Source organism: Protopterus annectens, chromosome 2.part0, assembly GCF_019279795.1.
Source record: "Protopterus annectens isolate FY-2018-M chromosome 2.part0, PAN1.0, whole genome shotgun sequence".
Classification (NCBI taxonomy): domain Eukaryota; kingdom Metazoa; phylum Chordata; order Ceratodontiformes; family Protopteridae; genus Protopterus; species Protopterus annectens.
This window is the reverse complement of record NC_056728.1, coordinates 1,816,633,156-1,816,657,195: the sequence shown is the minus strand read 5'-3', so window position 1 is coordinate 1,816,657,195 and position 24,040 is coordinate 1,816,633,156. Positions and strand designations below refer to the sequence as shown.

Genomic DNA, 24,040 nt, shown 5'->3' with positions numbered 1-24,040 from the left:
AGGTATACACATTGCCTACCATTGTACAGCCTGCTGGCACAGTTGACCACCACACCCCCATGTAGGCATGCACCCATGCATGTCAGAACTGGCACCCTGTGTGTTCATTTGTGTGTTGTATGGTGCGTATGTCCACATCCACACTCACAACAACCCCCCAGGGCACACTGAAGCATGTTGTCTGATGTCTGACATCTCCTCATACTCTTTGCCCATACGGCCTCCATATGACCCATGTGGTGCATGTGATACCTGCACATTGATGTGTTGTCGCAATCCCACTAGGGATGAGTTGCACTCCTGGCCCTGCCAAGTGTGTCAATGTGTATGTGTCCTTGTGTGAGTGTGCCTGTGTTGATGCTGGCACCTGTTCATGCAGATGGGCACGTGTACGACACCTACCGTATTCCTGTTGCAGATGTCACTTGCCCTCACATATATGTTCTGAGTGCTCCACATCGGGTAACCCATGTGGTGTACCCAATAACTGCATCGAACTGTGATAGCACTACATAGTTGTCGGGGGTTTGATACCCTGTGCTGGTAGGTGTGTGACACAAATGTGCTTCAGTTTTACTCTCCCACCCCTCCCTGACATGTATCTGCCTCTGTCTGCCTCCCTCACTTCCTCTCTGGGGGATGTGGAGACCCACATCTGCCTTGCTTAGGCAGCAGCATGTGTATTTTACGTGATGCTCATGATCAGCTGATGGCCTCTACATGAATTGCAGCCCTCCCCTAGCTGATTGCATGTGGAACAGCTGTGGTAACAATCCCACAGCCAATTGCATGGAAACACACTCTAATACCTAAGAACATCATGGTGGTGTTGGGCCTTTGCAGTCACTGTGAGCAGGAACTAGATCTGATGTTTGGCAAACAGCATCTCAGATGGATTGGGGATTTACCTCTAACAACATACACTGTGGAAAGAGGGCAACAAACAGGAGGGGGATGTGCCTGACCTGACTACAGACTGTAAGTGCTGCTATACTGCATTTGGAGTAATGTTGGTTTAACAGTGTTTGTCTGGAGATGCCTGTCATACATGTCGCAATACCTCCTATGTCAGTTCCATGTATATGAGGAATCCCCATCTGCAGGGTCATCTGCAGACTGGGCAGTGTTGTGCCTTTGGTCTCATGTGTTAGCCACAGTGCATCTATCTGTGGAATGTAGAAGGTAGTGTGAGGATTTCAGTCTGTAGATGGTGAAGGCCGTGACAATTACTGACTTCATATCTCTCATAGGACATATGTTGCAACAAACCCCGTTACAATGAAAATATATGAGGTTATCACAGCAACATGTCTATACTGGCCTTGTGTATGTGCTGTCAGCTACACCTCTGTCAACCTTTGTAGATATGGCGTTCATGAAGTGGTACCCCATAAATACTGTCATCATATCTGATAACAAGCCAGTGATATATCAGATTACTACACATGTCATCTACAGTAGGGGTTATATGTTACGACATAAGCTGCACATTCTATGGATGTTTGTACAGTACTGAGGTCTATGTAGTGATGGTAAATGTCGGCAGTGTGTGTATTGTTAATATGGACTTCAGCCTGTGTACAGACTGTGGTAGATGCCATTGTTCTAGCTCCCCTTCTATCAGATGTTACATGCTGCCCCACTGTATGGTACAGTTTTGCCGTGCATGATTGTAGGGCCATACACACACATGTCCCATACCACAGACAGCCATCAGACCAAACTGTGTAGCAGCCCAGTATATGTAGGGTCATTCTGTGAATGGCACATATGAGGATGGTGTAGAACAGATAGTCCATATACTGTAATATTATGCTAGCTTACCATATGTGGCTGTGGCTGTGTTCACATTGGTTGTGGTTATGCAGTGTCACACAGGTGTATCTTACCCTGTGCTGTGACATGGCTGTTGAGCCTGCTATATATGCAGGAACATGTGCATTCCCCCATACGAGATGTAGGCCATTGTTGAGCAAGTCTGCCTGTAGCCTACACAGTGCATTGTTACATGCTTAGCAGCTTAGTGTACTTAACCAGTGGGATGTTATGTACAGATACTTGCCAGATGTACTACTGCTGGGACTCCCTTAAATGTCATGTATGTCAGACAGAGCAGTGGGATGCTGTACAGATGTAAGTCAATATCTAGTAGGTAGTATGTGTCCATGGCACCCCTGTACCAGCAGTCATTATGTGTCAGGCCAGACAGGAGGTCCGAGTGTGTGAACCCAACACCTATGGTGCCAAATGTATACAAGTCATTATGTGTTATACCCATCTACATGGATGTCTACATCCATATTGTCAGGCCTGGTACACATGTGGTGCACTAAGGGATTATGTGTATACCTCTGGAGTGTACAGGGTGTGTCTGAAGTTCCAAATATAGTGGCCCATATCTCTTCTGCACTCCAGAGGGACATTACATGCTAGCGGTGGTACTTTACAATGATTTCCTTAGGATGTCTGTCAGTAGCCAATGGCACACGTTATAAGCAGATGTCAGCATCCACACACACCATGTCTGTGAAGACAATCCTAATGACAGTAGCAACAGTCTATTAATATACCTGCTATACATACCTGTCATCCCCTCGCACTACGACCTTGGGGCTGTAGGGGCTGGGGTATGTCTACACTCCATGTCCAGGACATATGGTTGAAATATATGTACATATACTTATCCAGATAGCCATATATATATAATTACACATGTGTACTACATTCAATTACCACTGTCATGGCAACCACCCACTATAGATCCCTACAGCATGTGGGCATGGTCCCTTTACATTTCCTGTGTGATGGACATCCTTCCTGTGTGTGGGCATCAGTGATACAGACAGCAGGTAGCAATACCTCTTACAGGAGAACCTGCACACTCAGAGCAGCCACATATTTGTAGGAGGATCAGGAACTACAGACAGACTCTGGGTAGAGTTGTGTTATGCTTTGCATAGTACTGGTGTTACAGGGTGTGTGTGTGTGTGTGTGTGTGTGTGTGTGTGTGTGTGTGTGTGTGTGTGTGTGTGTGTGTGTGTGTGTGTGTGTGTGTATATACTAGTGTACATTGGAATGCAGTTTGTCTGCATAGCTCACTACTGTGGACCTAACCTCTTGCTGGACAGAAGTATGCCTATCATGTGTTGTCCGTCCACCACACAGGTCCTGGGTCAGATATTACACTGACAGTGTGTGTGTTGCATGTTATCAGTACATGGCTACATCCATGTCCATTTCTAACCTCAATTCCCTGACCAAGGGTATGTTGTAGACTATCCTGTAACACCAGCACTTTGCTTAGTTTATGCCAGCAGTGTTCCACATATGTGCCTGTGTTCCAGCCTCTGTCCTCCATCTACATACCAAACCTTGCACATGTGTCATGCTGTTGGGGGTTGTTCTGTAGTGGGCTGTGAGTATATCACACTGCCATTGCTGCCATTAGTCCACTGCTGTTGTATCCCCCACACATACAGTGGGGCAGGGGCCATATATGTGTGGGCTTCACCTACACAACACATGTGCACCCTTATGCACTGCAGAGGCCAGTGTATGTAACAGTGGTATATGGGCCTGTATTATTGAGTCTAGGTGGGGAGCACCATAAATGACCTAGGCTGTTACAAAATATGGAGGTATCAGGGGTGAGCTGCCACAAGGTATCGGGATGTACAGTACCGTATACTCCATCTCTATTGACATTACTTACATGACTTGGGGTACTGCAAGCCTACTGCCTCCTGCCGTACAGACTGTTCTGTGGCTTATGCCTTGTTATGTATATCTGTATCTGCATGTCTTTGTATCTGTATCCTGGGGATGTTGATGGCTTCCACATATTACATGTCCTATGGGTGGCAGACTGTACTTGGTACTGTATTGCAGGGCGCATGTGTTTGGCTGTGGGGGGATGCCTACTCGTACAAGACATATAATGTGTGGGGCCTCTCAACCCCATTAACGGTGCATGTGGACATAAGTGTATTTGTTAATCTGCAATTGCTATCTACAGATGTATGGCCATATATATCTATATAGATATATTTATCTGCTAACAGATATATAACTATATGTGCATAGATAGTGATATATATGTATATAGAGTTAGTAAAACAACATATATATTTATATATATATGTATATCTATACATATAGGGATATGTTGTATCTGTTAAGGTTGCAATATAGTTACACGCGCAGACATCTAGATGTTGGTATACATTCTCTGTACTGTTGCATGACAGGACTGGCTGATATGTTTCTGAAACATTGAATATCTGTGTATCTGTCATGGTTTAGTGATATATCTCTTTTTTTCTAGGGTGTGCAGGTTCCTTGGTTTGAGCCTTGCAAGAGCTGTTTATTTTGTTGCTGGGCAGAACATGGCCTGTTGGATATAGAGTGATTAAGGCACTTTAAAGCAGTTGTAAGCAGGTTTGCACAGAGCTAAGCACTGCCTACACAGGTTAAGCAATTTAGAAGCTAACTGAGAGTATGAAAAATTCATCTTTAAATGGATATAACATATCTATATATGTAGATATAGCTATAGAAATACATATATATATATATATATATATATATATATATATATATATATATATATATATATATTCTTCTTTTGGCTTTTTCCCAGTCAGGGGTCACCACAGTGGATCATCTATCCGCTCATGATTGGCAGTGGAATTTTACAGTGTCAAATTGCCAGCCCGGTGCCCAACCTTCCACAGAAGGCACACACATGCACACACTCACACCTAGGGCCAATTTAGAGTGTCCAATCCACCTAATGCATGTCCTTGGGATGAGGGTGGAAACTGGAGCACCCGGAGGAAACCCATGCGACCACAGGGAGGACATGCAGACTCTGCCGAAAATCAAACCACAAAACCTCTTGCTGTGAGGCGGCAACGCTAACTGCTGAACCACCGTGACTGCCCTTATATATATATATATATATATATATATATATATATATATATATATATATATATATATATATATATATATATATATATATATATATAAGCCAATAAATACATATATACATAGATACACATACATCCATAGATATATATGTATACATCCATATGTCCACATATATACAGCACTAGGAATGCATATATGTCAGCAAATATATGGCTCACCTTTCAAAGGGAATAATCCATGTGTCCGAAAGCTGGAAGGCCAAAAGTATGTTCTCAACATTGCAATAAATGCATCGAATGTCACTATGCATTCGCCCATTGCAGATTTGGCAATTTGGGTGAGGATGGCACGATAGTGAGGATGGGGAATATTTGCCTATCCCCACTGTAGTGTGAACTCAGAGTTAGTATATCACAGTAGGGGGGGTTGTGGGGGACCCAGCACCCCAGATAGGGGGTGCAGGGGGGCATGCCCCCCTGCATCCCGATATGTATTTCAACTTGCAGTTCGAGAGTCAGCAAAGGTGCCTTTAGAACTGCTGTGTTTCAAACTGTGGTGCAGTAAGAAATGACAGATTTGTCCTTTCGGTTTGCAGAAAGGGACGTTCAAAGAAATGATTGTCTCCCTTTCAAAAGTGAACACATATATATCAATAGAAGTATATATAGACATACATCTGTAGATGAAACTGGGAACATAACTACAACATATATGTCCACATGCACCATTGATGGGTTTGAGAGACCCAAACGAAATACATCTATCACAGATAGGTATTCCCCCCCCCCCAGCTAAACACGTCTGGCCTGCAATACAATACCAACCTTAGCAGATCCCATAACCAGGACCCTACATGACAAGGGCAGTACATGTTAACAGTACTCCATCCCACCTGTAGGATGTCAGGCTGGCATTACTAAGATATCATGCAGTACAGTCAAGTGACGTGTCATGCTTGGGGTAACCCCTGGGCAGGCGCAGTAAGTAGCTGGGATCCCTCATATGATCCAATAGGCCTACACCTGACAATGGATTCACCAGAGTTGGCAAGGATGACCACAAATCCATCATGTCAGCTGGGAACTATCACCCAGTAGCCTGATGACCCTGGTCTGCAGGGACATGGAACATATCAAAAATGTACCCATGGCCAATGTCACTGTTAATCTTAACACATGGGACCCCGGTAATGTTGGACTTGTCAAAGGCAGAGAATACAACCTGAACCTGGTACACCTCCTTTACCCAATCATGACAGGTGTAGATGAGGGTTAGGAGGTGCACAATGCCTATGTAGATCACAGCAGGCTTTTGTACACCATCCCACATGATGTAGGAATGTGTGCAGTTGTTAAGGGATCTACCTCCATTCACTGAATATGTTTCCACCAGGACTGCTTGGCAAATGCCAACATTCCACAGGTGCCATCCCATGGACATACAGTCCTTCACAAGTCATAGATGTGGTAATGCCCTCCTCCACACTGTAGAGGTGTGCAGCACTACTGGGGTTGCTATAACTCACTGGGTGTGGCTGTTGTGGACACATCCACCATTATTGCAGTTACTGTTGCGTCTATCCCCCCACATAGCTGTCTGTAATACTGTACACTGTATGTAATCAGGATGTTAGTTGTTGTTTACACCATTCACAGTAGTTGAGCAACTCACACCCTCCTAAGGGTAGGGCTATGCCACCGGCATTGGCACACACATGTTACTTAGGTGAGGATCACAGTAGAGTGGGGAGAGGGACATACATCCTGCTGTTAGCATGTTCAATGTTATCCACATTGCAGACTGCATATATAGCGATGTCTGGTTGTGCCTATCCTGTCTTGGTTGGATTACATGTGCAACAGATGTGTTACCTGCAGGGGGAAATACCTCCATGTGTACAGTCTTGTACCTGTACTGCATCCAAATCAAAGGCTCTGTGTGATGTACCCAGCCATGGTATGTGTACCACCCACTACACTTACTGGTGTCCACTGTAGAAGGCCTGCTGACACCACTACATTCATCAGCCATGCGGCAATGGACAAACACAACACAATCAGAATAGATAATGGTGACAACAATACAACATTGTTAATTACAGCTATGATGCATCATGGCTGCACAGCTACACCTTCCAAGATATTAGCATTTCACTTTACATTGCTACACTGTTGAACAGTCGCCCTGTGCATCAGCTCCATGTTAGCCTGTCTCTGCATCAATATTATGGATGTCAGGGAGTGGCACAGGTATAATCATATGCACAGGGTGTGTTGTTGGTTTGGCAGAGGCCTAGGCTGAGCCATACAATTGACAACATGTGTGTGTGTGTGTGTGTGTGTGTGTGTGTGTGTGTGTGTGTGTGTGTGTGAGGAGGCTGAGTTCTGTTATGGGCCACTGGTGATGTTGTGTGTGCAGGTATGTGGTTGCCCTAGGTTTGTTGTTTATGTGTGTGTCTGCATGCACACAGTTCCTCCATGTGGCTGCCCTATACAGGGAATTGTGAGGCAGCTGCAGACTGTACCTGGCAGGGTTTGCAGTTCACTGTCTCTGGCCACAGACACAGGACCTGTGCCTGGCAGGGGTGCTACAGGCAGTATCAGGTACAAAGCCAGATTGAATACTGTCCCCCAAGGTTGACAGGCATCCACTGGATGCAGGTCCCTCCTGGGACTGGCCAGGGCCACATGCACGTGGTCTGCTATGTCAATCTGTGGACAGCACCCCCCCCACAGTGCTGGGGCTGGTACTGCCACTATGGGTGCGGCTGTGACTGGTGGGACTTCCACGGTGACCTCCAGCTGCTGGTGTTGCTGGCATATGTCCACGTGGCCGTCGCAACCGTCCCACCCTGTCCTGATGCATGGACATGACATTGTGGATGAGATCTAATGTCTCACCCCACCGTCTATCCATGACCTTGGTGTAATTACAGATGGCACCTGCTAGGTCACAGATGCTGTCAGGTACGGAGGTGTGATGAGCCCTCTGCGCCCTTAGACCCTGCCTGGTGTACCATTCCATTCATGCCTGTGCCTCCATGACAGTCTGGGACATGCGTGTGGTTGAAATAGATGTGGCACGTCTGTCAGGGACATGATGACCAGCAGTGCTCTGACTAGCACCCCTGAACATCTGCCTATGTGATACCCCACCAGACATCTGGCTATGGCTGCTGCGACCTGACACACGTACCATAGATACCACACTGTCCTGGCCAATGCCAACCGTAGACTGTCCCTCAGCTAAGGCCAACAGTGATGAGGTATATAGAGGCAGTGTGACTGTGTGCGTGGATGGGGTGGATACGTGTGGGTTGTCAATCGGTGGCCCAGCGGCAGCCCCTGATAACCCTTCCTGTGCCTCAACACACCTATCCTCATGGTCACTGTCTTTATCAGTGACATCAGATTCCCTGCGAGAGGGACCCAGCCCCACCTCACCACCTGTGAGGGAAAAACAGGGAACAGACTGTAAGACCTGTACATCACTGCTAAACAGTACATACATACGCACACACACACACACACACACACACACACACACACACACACACACACACACACACACGCACACACGTGTGCAGACATGGCCACACACACAGACATACACACATGCAGTTGACATACATGGCAATCCATACACTCCACCAGACAGCACCTACAGACAGCTCCCACACCCCCATAACACACACAATAGCAGGTGATGGTGAAGTACAGTATCACACACAAACCTGTAATTACACACATGTCAGCATGCAGGACATGTGGCGCTCAACAGCATGCAGTGCAACTGTAGTTAATCCCCGTTACCAACATTATACATGACTGTGATGCATGGCTTCCGTTAGTCGGTGATGGCCCTCCCCCTGGAACTCACTGCACCCATGTCCACAGCATTGCTGTGCATCTGTTCAGCACCCTGGCATGTACTGTGCACCATACCTCACAGGTGTACACACCATTGCAGGATGTGTATTTGTGTGTCAGTTGTGTTTCCGCTGCTGCTCACAGCCTCTGTGTGTTTCTGGATCACATGTGGACACGTGTTTAGTGAATGCTTGATGTGTATTCACAGATGTCATCATCAGTGGTGCATGTATGAGTGATAGACTACCATTAGACCGACTACAGATACAATGTACTGTACCTATGGTGAGTGTAGAGACCATTATTGACCATTATTGAGCTTTGGCTGATGTTGCCTGTGGTACACATAGATTCATAGGTGAGTACTGGTCTATTGGTCCTGGGGCCTACATAAGCCTAGCCACAGGGGTTCCCAGCCATGCACCACCCACTAATGTTATTCCCCTGTGCCTCTGTCAGGCTGTGGCACATATATACTTCCGAGGGTGAAATCCCCATTTTCCATCCAGTTGTCAAGTGTTTCTTCCAATGAGTAGCATTGCCTGACATGCATGGGTAGTCCATTCCAGAGTGTGGGGATTCCCCAGGAGAGGGCCCTATCCCTCCAGTATGTTCTGTGTAATGTGTTGATGAGGTTTAGGACCCTGGAGCATGTGTTTGCAGAGGGAGTGGGATGTCTTTATGTGTAGCATGTTCAACTGCTCTGTGTATGACATAGCTGTGTAAGTTGGGCAGATGTCAGCTGTGCCTGGGTAATGTGCAATGGGGTGTAGCCACAGTTGTCTGAGATGGACTGTGTATTGCATGTGTTTGAGGCTGGTAATCCCATTAGTGAGGGGTGAGCTCTGTCAGTGTACATGTACAGCATGCATAGGTGTGTTAGATGTGTACATGGCCTACACCTTAGCTATGACATGCACAGTGAATTGCCAAGCATAACCTTAAACCATACTCACCGACATCCGGCCACTGCCTTGCTGGTATCCCAGAGGTACCTACATTGAGATGGGGATAGAGTTGATGTCAGTGGCCACAGCTGTGGCATTGCTATAGGGTGGCTGCAATATTACAGTACAACAACAGCTGAAGTCCACAGTACTACAGATTATGCATCACTGCTTATCAGTACTACACAGCAACAGACCCCATATCTCACATATGCATGATCTACCTGTACAGATGCATACACTACAGTAGTCTATTGATATGCCCTGGAACCTTACCTGCATGCTCCATGTCTGGTGTGTGTGTAGCATCCACCTCCATGACTGTATAAGCTTGTAGCTCTTGTGGGTGGGCAGGTGCTACCAGGCTCATGAGCAGTTCCTCCATTCTGGTGAGGGGGGGGGGTGGATGTTATACCCCCCCATGTTGCAAGGTGGTCACCCCCCACGGCAGCAGCACGGTGACATACATGGCAGAGCAGGTCACTACAATGGTGGTGGACCTGCTCATATGTACGGCTGTGCATCCCCACCTCATTCACCCTTTGGACCACATCATTCCACATGGCTGTTCTCTCCTGCTGGTCCTGGCTTGTCCATGAGAACAACAGCTGGTAGTTCTGGATGATGCTGGTGATTATAATTTCATCCTCAGTGGCACTGTAGGTGGGATTCCTTGGGTGCGCCATACTCCCTGAAAGACATAATGATGGAAATATGTCAAGTTTACCATAATACAATACACATATTAGTCTCCTGCCACCATAACAGCTCCAACTTAATGTTCACACAACGCTAGTGGTATGTCTCTGGTATATGTACCATTGGGTCATATATTGTATTGTACAACACTTTCTGCTATGTGTTTATAGACATGCTCCCTGTGGGGACACTAGAGTTGCTGGGCTGTTACAGAGTATTTCACCTGCATGCTGTTGTCACTGCCACTATGTTTCCACATATCCATGTGGTATGCCTGCTATGTGATTGCTACACATCTGCCATTCTGTGATATTGGGGATATCTATGCATGCTGTTGGACATGTTCTGGGATTGTGTGGACTATTACAACCTACATATGTTCCATGACAGTTACATACCAGTATGTGTAGGGGTTATTTGCCAGCAGGAACACCACTCCCACCTAATGTGCACATGTTACCAGTCCACATCACATCCATGACCCACCATGGAACCTCATTATCTACTGTTCTGTCACTACCTTCATGTGGAACCATCTCAGGGGATGGTGTCCCCCCCATGGAGCACACACAGACATATGTCTGTCACCCAGTTAGGTCGAGGGTCTTGTGCATAGGGAGCTCCACAGAGACATGGGGTATGTGCTACATCACCTGGGGGCATGCAGTACACATACACAAGGTTCGACATGCATATTCCTCCAGCCCAGCCCTCAGCCCAGGCACCTTTATGTCCACATAGATGCTGTTGTGACTGTCCATTTGTGGGCACCATGTTCCCTTTGTTCCCATGTGGGGGCTCAATGGCCTCCACATTCCAAATGTAACTACTCGTCCATAGTGTTTAACCACCACATGTGTCATATACCAGCCCTGTATGCTGTCCTGTTTGTCACCCAACCAGACCTACATATCAATATGTGCCTAATACCCTTCACCAACATATATAGCCCACCTTCTCAAACAATTGCGATGCGTTCCCAACATGGGTTACACACCACACTCCACAAACCATCTTGCAGCCATGTACTGGTGTGTAGGTATGTTGTGTATTAATGTTTCATGTTCTCTCACACATGTCATGGCAGGGGACATGTATTGACATAAATATATATATATATATATATATATATATATATATATACATACATATATAGTGTACAGAGAAAGAGGTTGGCGAAGAAGAAGTGGGATTGTCAGAGAGATGAAGAAAGTAGACAAGAGTTTAAGGAGATGAGGTGCATGGCAAAGAGAGAGGTGGCAAAGGCTAAGGATAAGGCATATGAAGAGTTTTATAAAAGGTTGGACACTAAGGAGGGAGAAAAGGACCTGTACCGATTGGCTAGACAGAGGGACCGAGCTAGTAAAGATGTGCAGCAGGTAAGGGTGATAAAGGATAATGAGGGAAACGTACTCACAAGTGAGGAGAGTGTGTTGAGCAGATGGAAAGAGTACTGTGAAGGGCTGATGAATGAAGAGAATGAGAGGGAGAGAAGGTTGGATGATGTGCGGATAGTGAATCATGAAGTGCAGTGGATTAGCAAGCAGGAAGTAAGGATAGCTATGAAGAGGATGAAGAACGGAAAGGCTGTTGGTCCAGATGACATACCTGTGGAAGCATGAAGATGTTTAAGTGAAATGGCAGTGGAGTTTTAACTCGATTGTTTAATGAAATCTTGGAAAGTGAGAGGATGCCTGAGGAATGGAGAAAAAGTGTTTTGGTACCGATTTTTAAGAATAAGGGTGATGTGCAGAGCTGTAGTAACTACAGAGGGATTAAACTGATCAGTCACAGCATGAAGTTACGGAAAAGAGTAGTAGAAGCTAGGTTAAGAAGGGAGGTGATGATTAGTGATCAGCAGTATGGTTTCATGCCAGGAAAGAGCACTACAGATGCAATGTTTGCTCTGAGAGTGTTGATGGAGAAGTACAGAGAATGTCAGAAGGAGTTGCCTTGTGTCTTTGTGGATTTAGAGAAAGCATATGACAGGGTGCCTAGAGAAGAGTTGTAGCATTGTATGAGGAAGTCGGGAGTGCCAGAGAAGTATGTAAGAGTGGTGCAGGATATGTATGAGGGTAGTGTGACAGCAGTGAGGTCTGCTGTGGGAGTGATGGATGCGGTTAAGGTGGAGGTGGGATTACATCAAGGATCAGCTCTGAGCCCTTTCTTATTTGCAATGGTGATGGACAGGTTGACAGACGAGATCAGACAGGAGTCCCTGTGGACTATGATGTTTGCAGATGACATTGTGATCTGTAGTGAGAGTAGAGAACAGGTGGAGGAGACCATGGAGAGGTGGAGATATGCTCTAGAGAGAAGAGGAATGAAGGACAGCAGGACTAAGACAGAATATATGTGTGTGAATGAGAGGGAGGATAGAAGAATGGTGAGGGTGCAGGGAGTAGACGTGGGGAAGGTGGATGAGTTTAAATACTTGGGATCAACAGTTCAGAGTAATGGTAAGTGTGGAAGAGAGGTGAAGAAGAGAGTACAGGCAGGATGGAGTGGGTGGAGAAGAGTGTCAATAGTGATTTATGACAGACGAGTACCAGTAAGAGTGAAAGGGAAGGTCTACAAGAGGGTAGTAAGACCAGCTATGTTATATGGGTTGGAGACAGTGGCACTGACAAAAAAGCAGGAGTCAGAGCTTGACGTGGCAGAGTTGAAGATATTAAGATTTGCACTGGGTGTGACGAGGATGGACAGGATTAGGAATAAGTATATTAGAGGGTCAGCCCAGGTTGGAAGGTTTGGAGACAAAGCCAGAGAGGCAAGATTACATTGGTTTGGACATGTGCTGAGGAGGGATGCAGAGTATATTGGGAAAAAGATGCTAAGGATGAAGCTGCCAGGTAACAGGAAAAGAGGGAGGCCTAAGATAAAGTTTATGGATTTGGTGAGAGAGGACATGCAGGTGGTTGGTGTGACAGAGCAAGATGCAGAGGATGGGAAGAAATGGAAACAGTTGATCTGCTGTGGCAACCCCTAACGGGAGCAGCTGAAAGAAGAAGATATATATATATGTGTGTGTGTGTGTGTGTGTGTGTGTGTGTGTGTGTGTGTGTGTGTGTGTGTGTGTGTGTGTGTGTATACATATGTGCATATATGTGTAGAGATCATTTTGTGTTGTTTATATACCTATATAAATGTATAACTGTCCGAGGTTCTGTAGACATACACAGCTGTGAATACGTATCACACATATATGTATCTGTATGTGGGGTGCATACAAACATCTGGACCACACTCATGTAACCCTCTTTACTTCACAGCTGAACTGTTCTGCCTTGCTGCAACACAGACAGGTGTCACATGTGAACACAGACTAACATTAGAGGGATATATATGTTGACAAACTAGATAAGTATATTATACTGCTATGGCAGTTGGGCATGCAATGGTACACTTTAACATGACTGTCCTGCAGGTGGTGTGGTCTCTCAGCCATGTGTCTATCATGGCAGTATTAATACCCCCACCAGCCACTGGCCACAGTAATTTACAAAACACAGATATCATGGGTCACATCTTTGCCATTCACTGCTGATCTGCACATTTGACAGGTATGTCACACTGCCCACAGGGACTGACACTACTGTCCAGTGCAGTTGTTAAGCAGAACACCATTACAGGAACAAGTACTGATGGCACATATACATCCTTTCACATAATACATCCTATTATTCTATGCCATATACTACATGCAAGTAAATGCATATCTGTTTCACATACCTGCAATGTTTTTTCCACTGTAACACAACCCTGAGCTTTGTGACCTTTCTTGAATTAATTTTCTCTCTCTCTCTCTCTCTCTCTCTCTCTCTCTCTCTCTCTCTCTCTCTCTCTCACTCAGTCTCTCCAGTAGAGTGATTGAGCTGGTTTGAATAGATTGCAGCATGCTTTTGTTGGTATTGCACATGATCAGGTAGTGGCCTCTGCACCAGTCAGTGTCCACCAGCTGCTAATTGCATGCAGCTTGCTGTGTAGTACTTCAGATAACCACTGTCATGGCAACCCTGTACTATACATTGCTGCCTTCCGTGGGCATTGTCCCTTCACCTTTCCAGTATGGATGACATTCCTTTGTGTGGGCATTAGCAGGTAGCAATACCTCTTACCTCAGAACCTGCAGACACAGGCCAAATCCACATTTGGGTAAGGTTCCAGACCTACAGACAACGTGAGTAGTATTGTTGTGTGCATTGTATCTTGCTGTTCTTACAGGGTTTCTGTGTACATGGTACTTTTTCATGGAATGTTGTCTGTCTGCATAGCTCTCAAATGTGGGCCTATCCATATGATACCAGGGAGACTGGCTGTTCGTTTTTTTTCTGTGCACCACACAGGTATTGTCCCAAATATATTTGTGGCATTCTGTCTGTTGAGTGCTATCAGTACATGGCTACATCCATTTGTATTTCAATGTCGTATCCCTGCATAAGGGTATGCTGCAAGAAATCCTGTAACACCAGCAATTTCCAGGGTGTGTAACAGCAATAATGCAAATATGGCCCTATGTTTCTGCCTCTGTCCTCCACATATATGCCAGTCTTTGTCCTGCTGTGATACAGGAAGGGTTGTTAGGTAATGGCCTATCATTATTTGCCGCTAGCATTACTGCTATCATCCCAGTCATGTCATGGACTCCCACACCTGTTGGGCCAAGTCCATATATATGGGGGCAACACTGAAAAACACATATGTGCCCTTGTACATTCCAGAGGTAAGTGTGTGGTACACAGTGTTCCCTGCCTTTGTACAGCCTTTTATGGGGGGGGGGGGTTCTATGCCATTAACCTAGGCTATGAGACCTTTTCAGGGATATAACTGTTAAGCAATGTTATGTACAAAATACTGTGACATTAACACAAGTGCTACTTTCCCCCTTAGGGCTTGACTACAGGGTGTAGTTGGAGACTGCGAACTACATCTGTAATTGTTGATTGTTACGTATCCCGAAGGCAAATCCTGTTTCTACAGTTGTACTAATTGAAGGCCTTGGCCTGGACAGCATAGTATGGTATATATACACATTGCTTGCATCTACACTTTTGTGTGGGCCTTGCATTCATCACTGATTACATATTTCAAACCTTATGTGATGTAAGTACTGGCATACATTATTTTATAGTACACGAATAAAGGTTATCTGTGTATGCATACCTGTGTGTCATGTCATGTCCTTTGAATTGTGGGTGGGTATATGTTTAATGTCAGTATTCTTATTTGTGGGAAGGGTTGCCACACTACACATTTCACAGGTGCCAGTTGAAGGGCTTGTGGCTGAGGGATATACTTTGCACCCAGTACTTCCACACTACTTCTACATATGTATGGCTACTGAAACCTTTTGTGTGTGTATATGTGTATGTACCTATATATATCTCTCATATGGCTATATCTATATATATGTATCTATATCTATATATATAAATATATATATATATATATATATATATATATCTATATATATATATATATATATATATATATATATATATATACATCTCTCTCCATATATATATATATATATATATATATATATATATATATATATGTATATATATGTATATATATATATATATATATATATATATATATATATATATATATATATATATATATATATATGCATACATACATATGAACATATGTATGTATCTATATACAATTGATGTTATATGATTATTTGTGAGTCATACATTAATATATATATATCTATATATAGCTGTCTATCTGTCTACATTTACAGATATATATCTGTCCATATGTCCATGCATGTTCGGCTCATATTTTGGCCTGTTCCTCATTCACTTGGCAATTGTCATGGATGATCGCAGCATTGAAGTCAGTAACTAGTGGCAACACCTTTGTGTTTCCGACTTCATCTCCTTCTACATATGTGTTCTAATACATATAACTGCGTAACTAGTAACATTTTAAGTGTATTAGAGCATTAGTTGACATATATCCCTATTTGTACCCACAGTGTGCCATACTTTGTCCAGACTTCTTGCATTAACAGGTTGTGTGGTATGGTAATAATACATTTCTTGTACTGTTGACTGATTGTGCTGAATGATATGTTTGTGAAAACTTCAGGTTATGTATATCTGCCATGGTTTAATGGGAAATCAGTTTGTGTATGGAGTGCAGGGTCCTGGGTTCGAGCCTTGGAGAGGCAGTTTATTTTTTTGCTGGGCAGAACAAGGGACGTTGGCTACAGAGTGATTAAGGCACTTTTAAGCAGTTGTAAGCGGATTTGCATGGGTTTGTGCGATGGTAAGCACTGCCAACGTCCGCTTATGTTTTCTTACAGTCTGTTAGCTTCAAATCTCTCAACCTGTGTAGGCATAGCTTACCCCTGCGCAAACCTGCTTCCCGCTGCTTAATAGTGTTTACTGCCACTTACCCCCGGGATAATTCCTTTAAAAGAAAAGAAAAAGGGGTTGATAGGAAAGTGGTGAAAAACAGGGCACAAAGAGGATAAGGCAGTAGGGAAAATAGCTAGGCATGTGCAGGAAGGGTATAGGAAAGGTCCATAGCTGCCCATTTCTTCTACAGCAACAGCTGTGCATATGCAATATATTTGCAGGTACATTTGGACCCTCAAACCCCTGGGGGAGGGGTGGGGACAACATATATTCATTGTGATGCCAATTAGACCGGATTATGTGTCCAATGGACACGTGTACAAAATGGACAGCTATGTATGGGGCGAAATATTTTTGTGGGAACAGATTGTCCTTTTTTTTTTTTTTTTTTCAGGTGAGAGTGGGATGCTGGGGAGGGGTAGTAGGTATATTTGGGGAGGTAGGTTGGGTAGATCAACAGACAAGACACAGAAGATGCATACAGGGCTGGTATATGACACGTGGAGGGTAAACACCTTGGATGGGGAGGGGTGTTTGGAAGTTGCAAGCCCATAAGCCCCCAACTGGAAACTGGGACTGAGGTCCCCACCCATGGGCAGTCACCACTGCACCTTCATGGCCCCGAAGCTGGCTATGCTGGGGGCTGTGTAGGAGGGGCAGGCTCACCCTCTAATAGCGCCACTTGGCCCTCAAGCTGGTGTAGCTGCTCTCGATACTCCAGATTAAGCTCCTTACGCACCACGGCCTGGACCTGTTGACGGGTGACAGGTTCCCCTCTGCGCCCATCCTGAGGGGGGGTGAGCCCCATCCCCTGCAGTGGTTCCACCTGAAGGTGGCACAGGGCCCACAGAGGAGGAAGTCCCAGGCTGGGCCCCAGATGTGCTGGTGCCTGGTGCCATGGCCAGCTGAGGTGGGACAGGTGGGTCTGCTGGGACCGGCCTTCCCATACGAGCTGTGTTGTCACAGGTTTATGACAGATATGGGTTAGTAACAGTCAACAGCATTCAGGATTAGTTATAACAGCATGCATAGGTATTCCCATTAACCCAACACACCAGATTTAACACAGTTGCACAGCAAGCAAAACGCATGCATATATAGAACAACAGTGGCCATTACAGTAGCATGCGGGTTTCATTGATGACAACAGGCCACCAATATGGGGGATATTTTCACATGGCACATGCATAGAAACAAATGTGAATATTCATAAACCATTAGGACATATGTCCCAACTATAGTTTGGAGTGTACACATACCATTTGAGGAGTGTCATTGGGTTATTATGCACATATGGTAGGGATGAGAGAGACAGTTCAATTAACAACTAATATATCATTGTAGTTTACACAACATTCATAGTCACTGGTCTTTCCCTTACATGTATTATTACAGTACACAATGACCTTATATTGTACACTGGTATGTTTATAAATTATTATATACGTGACCTGTGTCTTACCTACAGGCATGACAGGCTGCAGGTGTTAATGCAACATATGTTGAGAATTGCTGTCATACACTTTGGGTGAGGTGCTAGAATAACAGGTTTGTTTCCATATACATTCTCTGACTATATACATGTTTGACTATCAGTTATATGTCATTGACAGCTGCCTACATTTCTTGGATCATCACACTGGATTTTCAGGGGAACAGGGTACCAAGCTGGTGATATGGGCCATTTATCTGGACATGCTGGACAGATTGGAACAGTTCTGGGGTATGAATATGCATACAACTTACAATATGAACATTCTAGTAAATTCTGTACTGTTGTTGGGTGTAATTATGCATACAGCTTTCTATCTGAACATTGTATCAAAATATGTACAGTTGCGGTGTATGATTATGTATACAACTTAGTAGCACTCCCAGGATTCAAACCCCTGCTGTGTGACAAAGTATTATAGCTAACATCACAGTACACTGTGCTATCAAGGAATTAATGTAAAGCTTTCGACTGTTTTCTATCTAAGTCTCCCTTACTTGTACAATATGACTGACATTTTGGCACTTCCAACATTGTTATGCAGGACTTCATGCCCATTTTATCTGCAGACCATGCTGTGGGTGACACTGCTTAAGATACAACAGTACTATTTATAGTATGGAACAGATCGCCAAGATATGAGAGAAGAGTAAACAGAAACACTCCAGGGGTTATACCTTTATTCACAGACTATTACACATTTATTTCTACTGGTACAACACTTTCTAAGGCTCTTATATTTATTTGTTATGACAGTACATGCAGACTGATTACTAACCTGCCTTGCGATGCAACCTTTGCAGCCTAGCATCATGGGCTTGCTGGCTCACAGCCCACTCATCTGCAGCTGTCAGAGAAATGCAGTGATATTTAGCCATACCTATCCATAGTATACACAAGCTAGGCAATTATTTACTACTTAGTAGAATGAGTACTTACTCAGTACCTGGGAATTGGGCATCTGCCGAGACTCCCAGATCCACCGTTCTAGTACATCTCCCCTCCGCTGCTTCAGGTCAGCATGGTGGTGCCTGACCTGCTCACCATTCATGGGTGAGACTGTCCCAGGCCTCCATTTTATACTGCGAGCCCTGGTACTGGAACTGCAGTAGTCTCTGATCATGGTGTTTTACCAGGAGCCATACCATGATTTTTGACTCCTGGATGCCCCAGTGCTGCGCTCTGAATCGAGTGCCTTCACCCACACCAGCCATTCTGCCTACAGTAGGAAGCTACAACCAATTATGGGAAGTATTCCTGCCTGTGAGGTTTAAATATGGCCATTTTCCTGCACTTTCTTATGATTGGCCAGTTTTGAAAAGGCTAAGCTATGGGCAGACCTGCTCACATGAGGTTGGCACTGCTTAAAGAGGTATACCACTAGGCAGATTGAATTGGCTCCCTTACACATTGCTTACACTTACTAACTTGAGCTGTGCTGCGGTTAGCATTACTTAATAGTTAATTAGCACTATATTTGCATTTGGCAATGATTTATTCTTCAGTACAGGTTATATATGTGTCTGGTATCTGTGATTCATGTGTACATACACTGTATGGGGACCTGGAGACTTCTACACTTTATTACAATAACACCTCAAATCTACGCTTACTGTAGTACTCCAGTTCACATATTTATGTTCTGTGGCAGGTTATCCAACATCACACTGTACATAGATTCAGTTCACATGTTTGGTTTGATTTTCCTGTGGTGAGGATCAGTTTGCTGATACCTCATTTATATCTATTGCTATGATGGCTTAGTGGTTAACTACTGTGACTACAGTGTACAAGGTCCTGAGTTTGAGTCTTGCAGAGACAGTTTATTTTGTTGCCTCGCAAAACATGTGCCATTGGATCCAGAGTGATTAAGGCACTTTAAAGCAGTTGTAAGCAGGTTTGCGCGGGTTTGCACAACAGTAAGCACTGCTAACCTCCGGTTACAGTTTCTTACACTCAGTTAGCTTCTACTTTGCTTAATCTGTGTAGGCTATGCTTACCCCTGCGCAAACACACTTAGACACGCTTACTACTGCTTATTTGTGCTTAAACCTGCTTACTAGTGCCTTATTTATTATGACACTGACACTTCACATGTGCATTTCATGCAGTAATCCAGTTAAATGTTATTATGTCGGTTATATGGCAAAATATGTTCATATACAGATTTCACATTGGAAATGGTATGTGCTGCAGTGGGACTTGAACTGGGAATGTCTGTTCATTAGGTGGATGCTCTAACCACTACACTATTGCTGTGCTGCTTCATTTGCATATATATCCCTTGTTATCCTCTTCAGCCTTTTCCGCTGCTTTAACCGTAGCTAAGCAATGGGCAAACCCACGCACCTACAGTTAGCTGTACTTGGGGTTTTAAAAAAAAATAAATACAAAGATTTCTTCATTTTATTTCAATGTACTGTTGCTGCTGAACACATGGGGACTATTGGGGATATGCATACACCTATGCACGGTCTCACTCATTTATTTACACTTTCTTCTGTTCTACTTTACAGGGGCGTGTTTATTCTGAGAGCTCTGCTCTCAGACACGCCCCCTGCACCCATCCATGCTCAGTGTAGGATTTGGAGCTCAGGCAGTGCTCCTTCATTAATATGCATGGCAAGCTGCCGTCCTCCTCTTAAACTGCTGCTTCCGTGCAGGACTAGATTAGTCCTGCATGGAAGATTAGTAAATCCGGGGGAGTAACTTTTTTTACTTGCACCTTTGGCAGCTGTTTTTCTGGTTTTAGGTTTGCACGGGCAGTGAATTATTACTCAAAAGCATATTTTCTTCAAATTTTTGCTCAGATTTATTTAATGTATGACATTTAAAGTAATGAATGTAAACATAATGTAGGTTATACATCAGCTGCTCTTAGTTACTCAGCTGTTCAAATATTACATAGCTGATGTGTAGCTAAGTACTCAAAGAGCTGAGCAAAACATGGTGAAACTGTAGTATCAGAAACAGCCCTTAATACTGCAGCATAAAGTAAAACATTTTTCTGACTTTTATTACATGTCAGTCTTGCCTCCTAGATGTGCCAGTCTTTCAGATAATTATGAGTAGGAGCAGGGATATGGTCGAGTATAACCTTTCTGCAGGAAAACAGATTTGTATATTTTTATCTTAGGACACCTCCAAAATCTAGTCCGTCGGAGAAGCCACAGGGCGGAGACTTAGACGGCTCGACAGGGCTAATGAGGGAATGGCTGGTGGATCCTTCACATCCACCCGACTCCCTATGCTGGAAAATCCCGTATAGCCAAGCCAACAGGGTGAGCTTGCCTCGCAGGCCTTGTTCTGAATGAATCTTGATCGGGAGGATAGCAGATATACCCAGATTACGAGGATGCACCTCAGGTCACCTCAACAACAGCAAAACCATCATGGGTCCCCCCCACTACTAAAGGTGGGTGGGGCCCCACAACTATGGGCTAGGCTATGCAAAAAACCCTCGGGCAGATAGCCTAGTATGAACCTATGAACCTATGAACCTATATGTATTCTTCATAGGTTCATAGGTTGGTAATAGGCTATTGGCCCAAGGGCCTATGTAAGTCTAGCCAACAAGGTTCCCTGGCTTACTCCACCCAAGAAAGTTATTTTCCTGTGCCACTGTCGAGCAGAGATACAGAAGTGATCCCCGGGCTGTATTAAATATTTCCCATCCACTCATCAAGATTTTTTTGAAGAGTCCCAATGAAGAACTTTGCTTGACATAGATGGGTAGCCTGTTCCAGAGTATGGGAAGTCTCTGGGACAGGAATCTATCCCTCCAGCATGTCCTGTTTATTGTGGTGACAAGGTTTAGGTCCCTAGAGCATGTAGCTTGGAGAGATTGGGATTTCTTTAGGTGTAGCATGTCCAACAGCTCTGGGTTTGACATAGCTTTATATGTTAGGCAGAGATCACCTCGGAGTAGGCGATATGCTATGGAGTAAAGCTGGAATATTTTGAGGCGGTCAGTGTAGGGCATTTGTTTGAGGCCAGTAATCCTCTTTGTGAGGTACTTCTGTGGCCTTTCCAGCTGCTGCAGATGTCTTGTGAGGTACATTCCAAAAGGGGCGTTGTACTCTATAATGGGTCTAATGAGTAACGAGTAGAGGGGAACAATGACCTCTTTTTTCCTGGATGAGAACCCTTTTATGATGAGGTGTGCCACGTAGAAGGACTTCCTGAGTACTGTGGCGATGTGACTATCAAAGGAGAGACTACTGTCTACCTGGGTCCCAAGGCCTTTTATCACACATTTGGTGTTAAGTAGATTGCTGCCTATGTGATAGTTCATGGGTACAGAGTTTTTACCAAAGGGGATGACACTGCACTTTTTGGCATTGAGCTTGAGGCCATGGCTTTGACACCAGGCATCTGTCTCAGCGAGGCCCTTCTGTAGAATGTCCACATCATTTGGGGACTTGACTATGGCTCCTAGTTTGCAGTCATCTGTGAACTTCATTAGCCAGAGGTCTTCTGTGTTAGCCTGTACTTCAGAGAATTAGATACCAAACAGGAGAGGTCCCAGGACGGAACCTTGTGGTACTCCACTTGTCACTGCTTTGAGGTCAGATTTGGAGCCTGCAACTTTTACAGTGTGGGTTCTGTCAGTGAGCTAGTTGGCAACCCATCTTGTGAAGTAGGGATTTATACCTAGTTTAGTGAGTTTAGCTATAATTCCAGAATGGGGGGTGGTGTCGAAAGCCTTGGCGAGGTCAAAGTAGGCTGTGTGAACCACCTTACCCTCAACTACAGCTTTGGTGACTGCCTCAAAGAAGTCGATCAGGTTCAGGAGGCATGATCTGCCTTCCACAAACCCAAACTGGGTGAAAACAGTACCTTCAGAAATTATGTGTATTGTAAAAGTGAGTCATAGTATTAAACTTTGACAAGCTATGATAGTTCTGGTGACATAGAAGTATAAAACCCTGACTACTGCCAAAATGATTTGATTTTGATTAATGGCTTTGGTGTTTACTAGGGCTTACACAAGGAATATTGGTATCTATCCTGGGATAGACTAGGACTATTCAGTACCTCAGTCTCCTAGAGGGGAGATGGCAACACAAAGAACTGCCCTTGTACTGGTATTCAGCTAAACAAACAAACATGGTAGATGTCATCAAGGGAGCACAGGAGCACACATACACATATGGAGGACATTGTGGTTGTTGTGGTGACACAGATCACTTGTTCCTTGCCCAGAGAGACAGGTTAGGCCCTAAAAAATATGCCCTTATTGCCAAGATGCCAGCAAGGGCAGATAGTATCTTCATAATTATCTTAAGCACAGGGTTTCTGAACGGTTCTGTCTGCCATGCTGAGGACACCCAGTTCTGGGGAATATATAGGCTTAAGTTCCATTGGGGGATGCTTGATGAGCCTCAGGCACAGGGCTAACCAAGACCTCGGTAAAAAAATTTGTCATGTAAGGGGTTTTTTTTTGTTAGCTAAATATCACATTAAGGTCTGTATTTAAAAAGAGCCAATTTCTAAGTTACCTTAGATTTTAATGTCAAGAACATTATTTGTTGTGCAAGTCACCACTTTAGAACCATGTAACTGACAGTATCAAATCATATTCTATGCAACTTCAGAAACTCCTTGTGTGAATGACTTCTTCAAATAAACTCTTTCAGTAAAAGGAACATCCAAAAAACAAAATAAATTAATATACCTTCACATTTAATAGAGTATCCTAGAATAAAGTGCTGGCCTACCTGGGAG

General features: G+C 44.4%; 1 protein-coding gene across 1 annotated transcript in view; it reads right to left on the bottom strand.

Moving 5' to 3' along the window:
* Nucleotides 1-24,040, bottom strand: part of LOC122793641 (probable G-protein coupled receptor 139) — an 878,014-nt gene that overhangs the window by 43,426 nt on the left and 810,548 nt on the right. Inside the window, exon 4 of the mRNA XM_044061851.1 lies at nucleotides 24,034-24,040. This exon is cut by the window's right edge and continues 127 nt beyond it. Within this exon, the coding sequence (XP_043917786.1) occupies nucleotides 24,034-24,040 (7 nt within the window). The remainder of the gene's footprint in view (nucleotides 1-24,033) is intronic.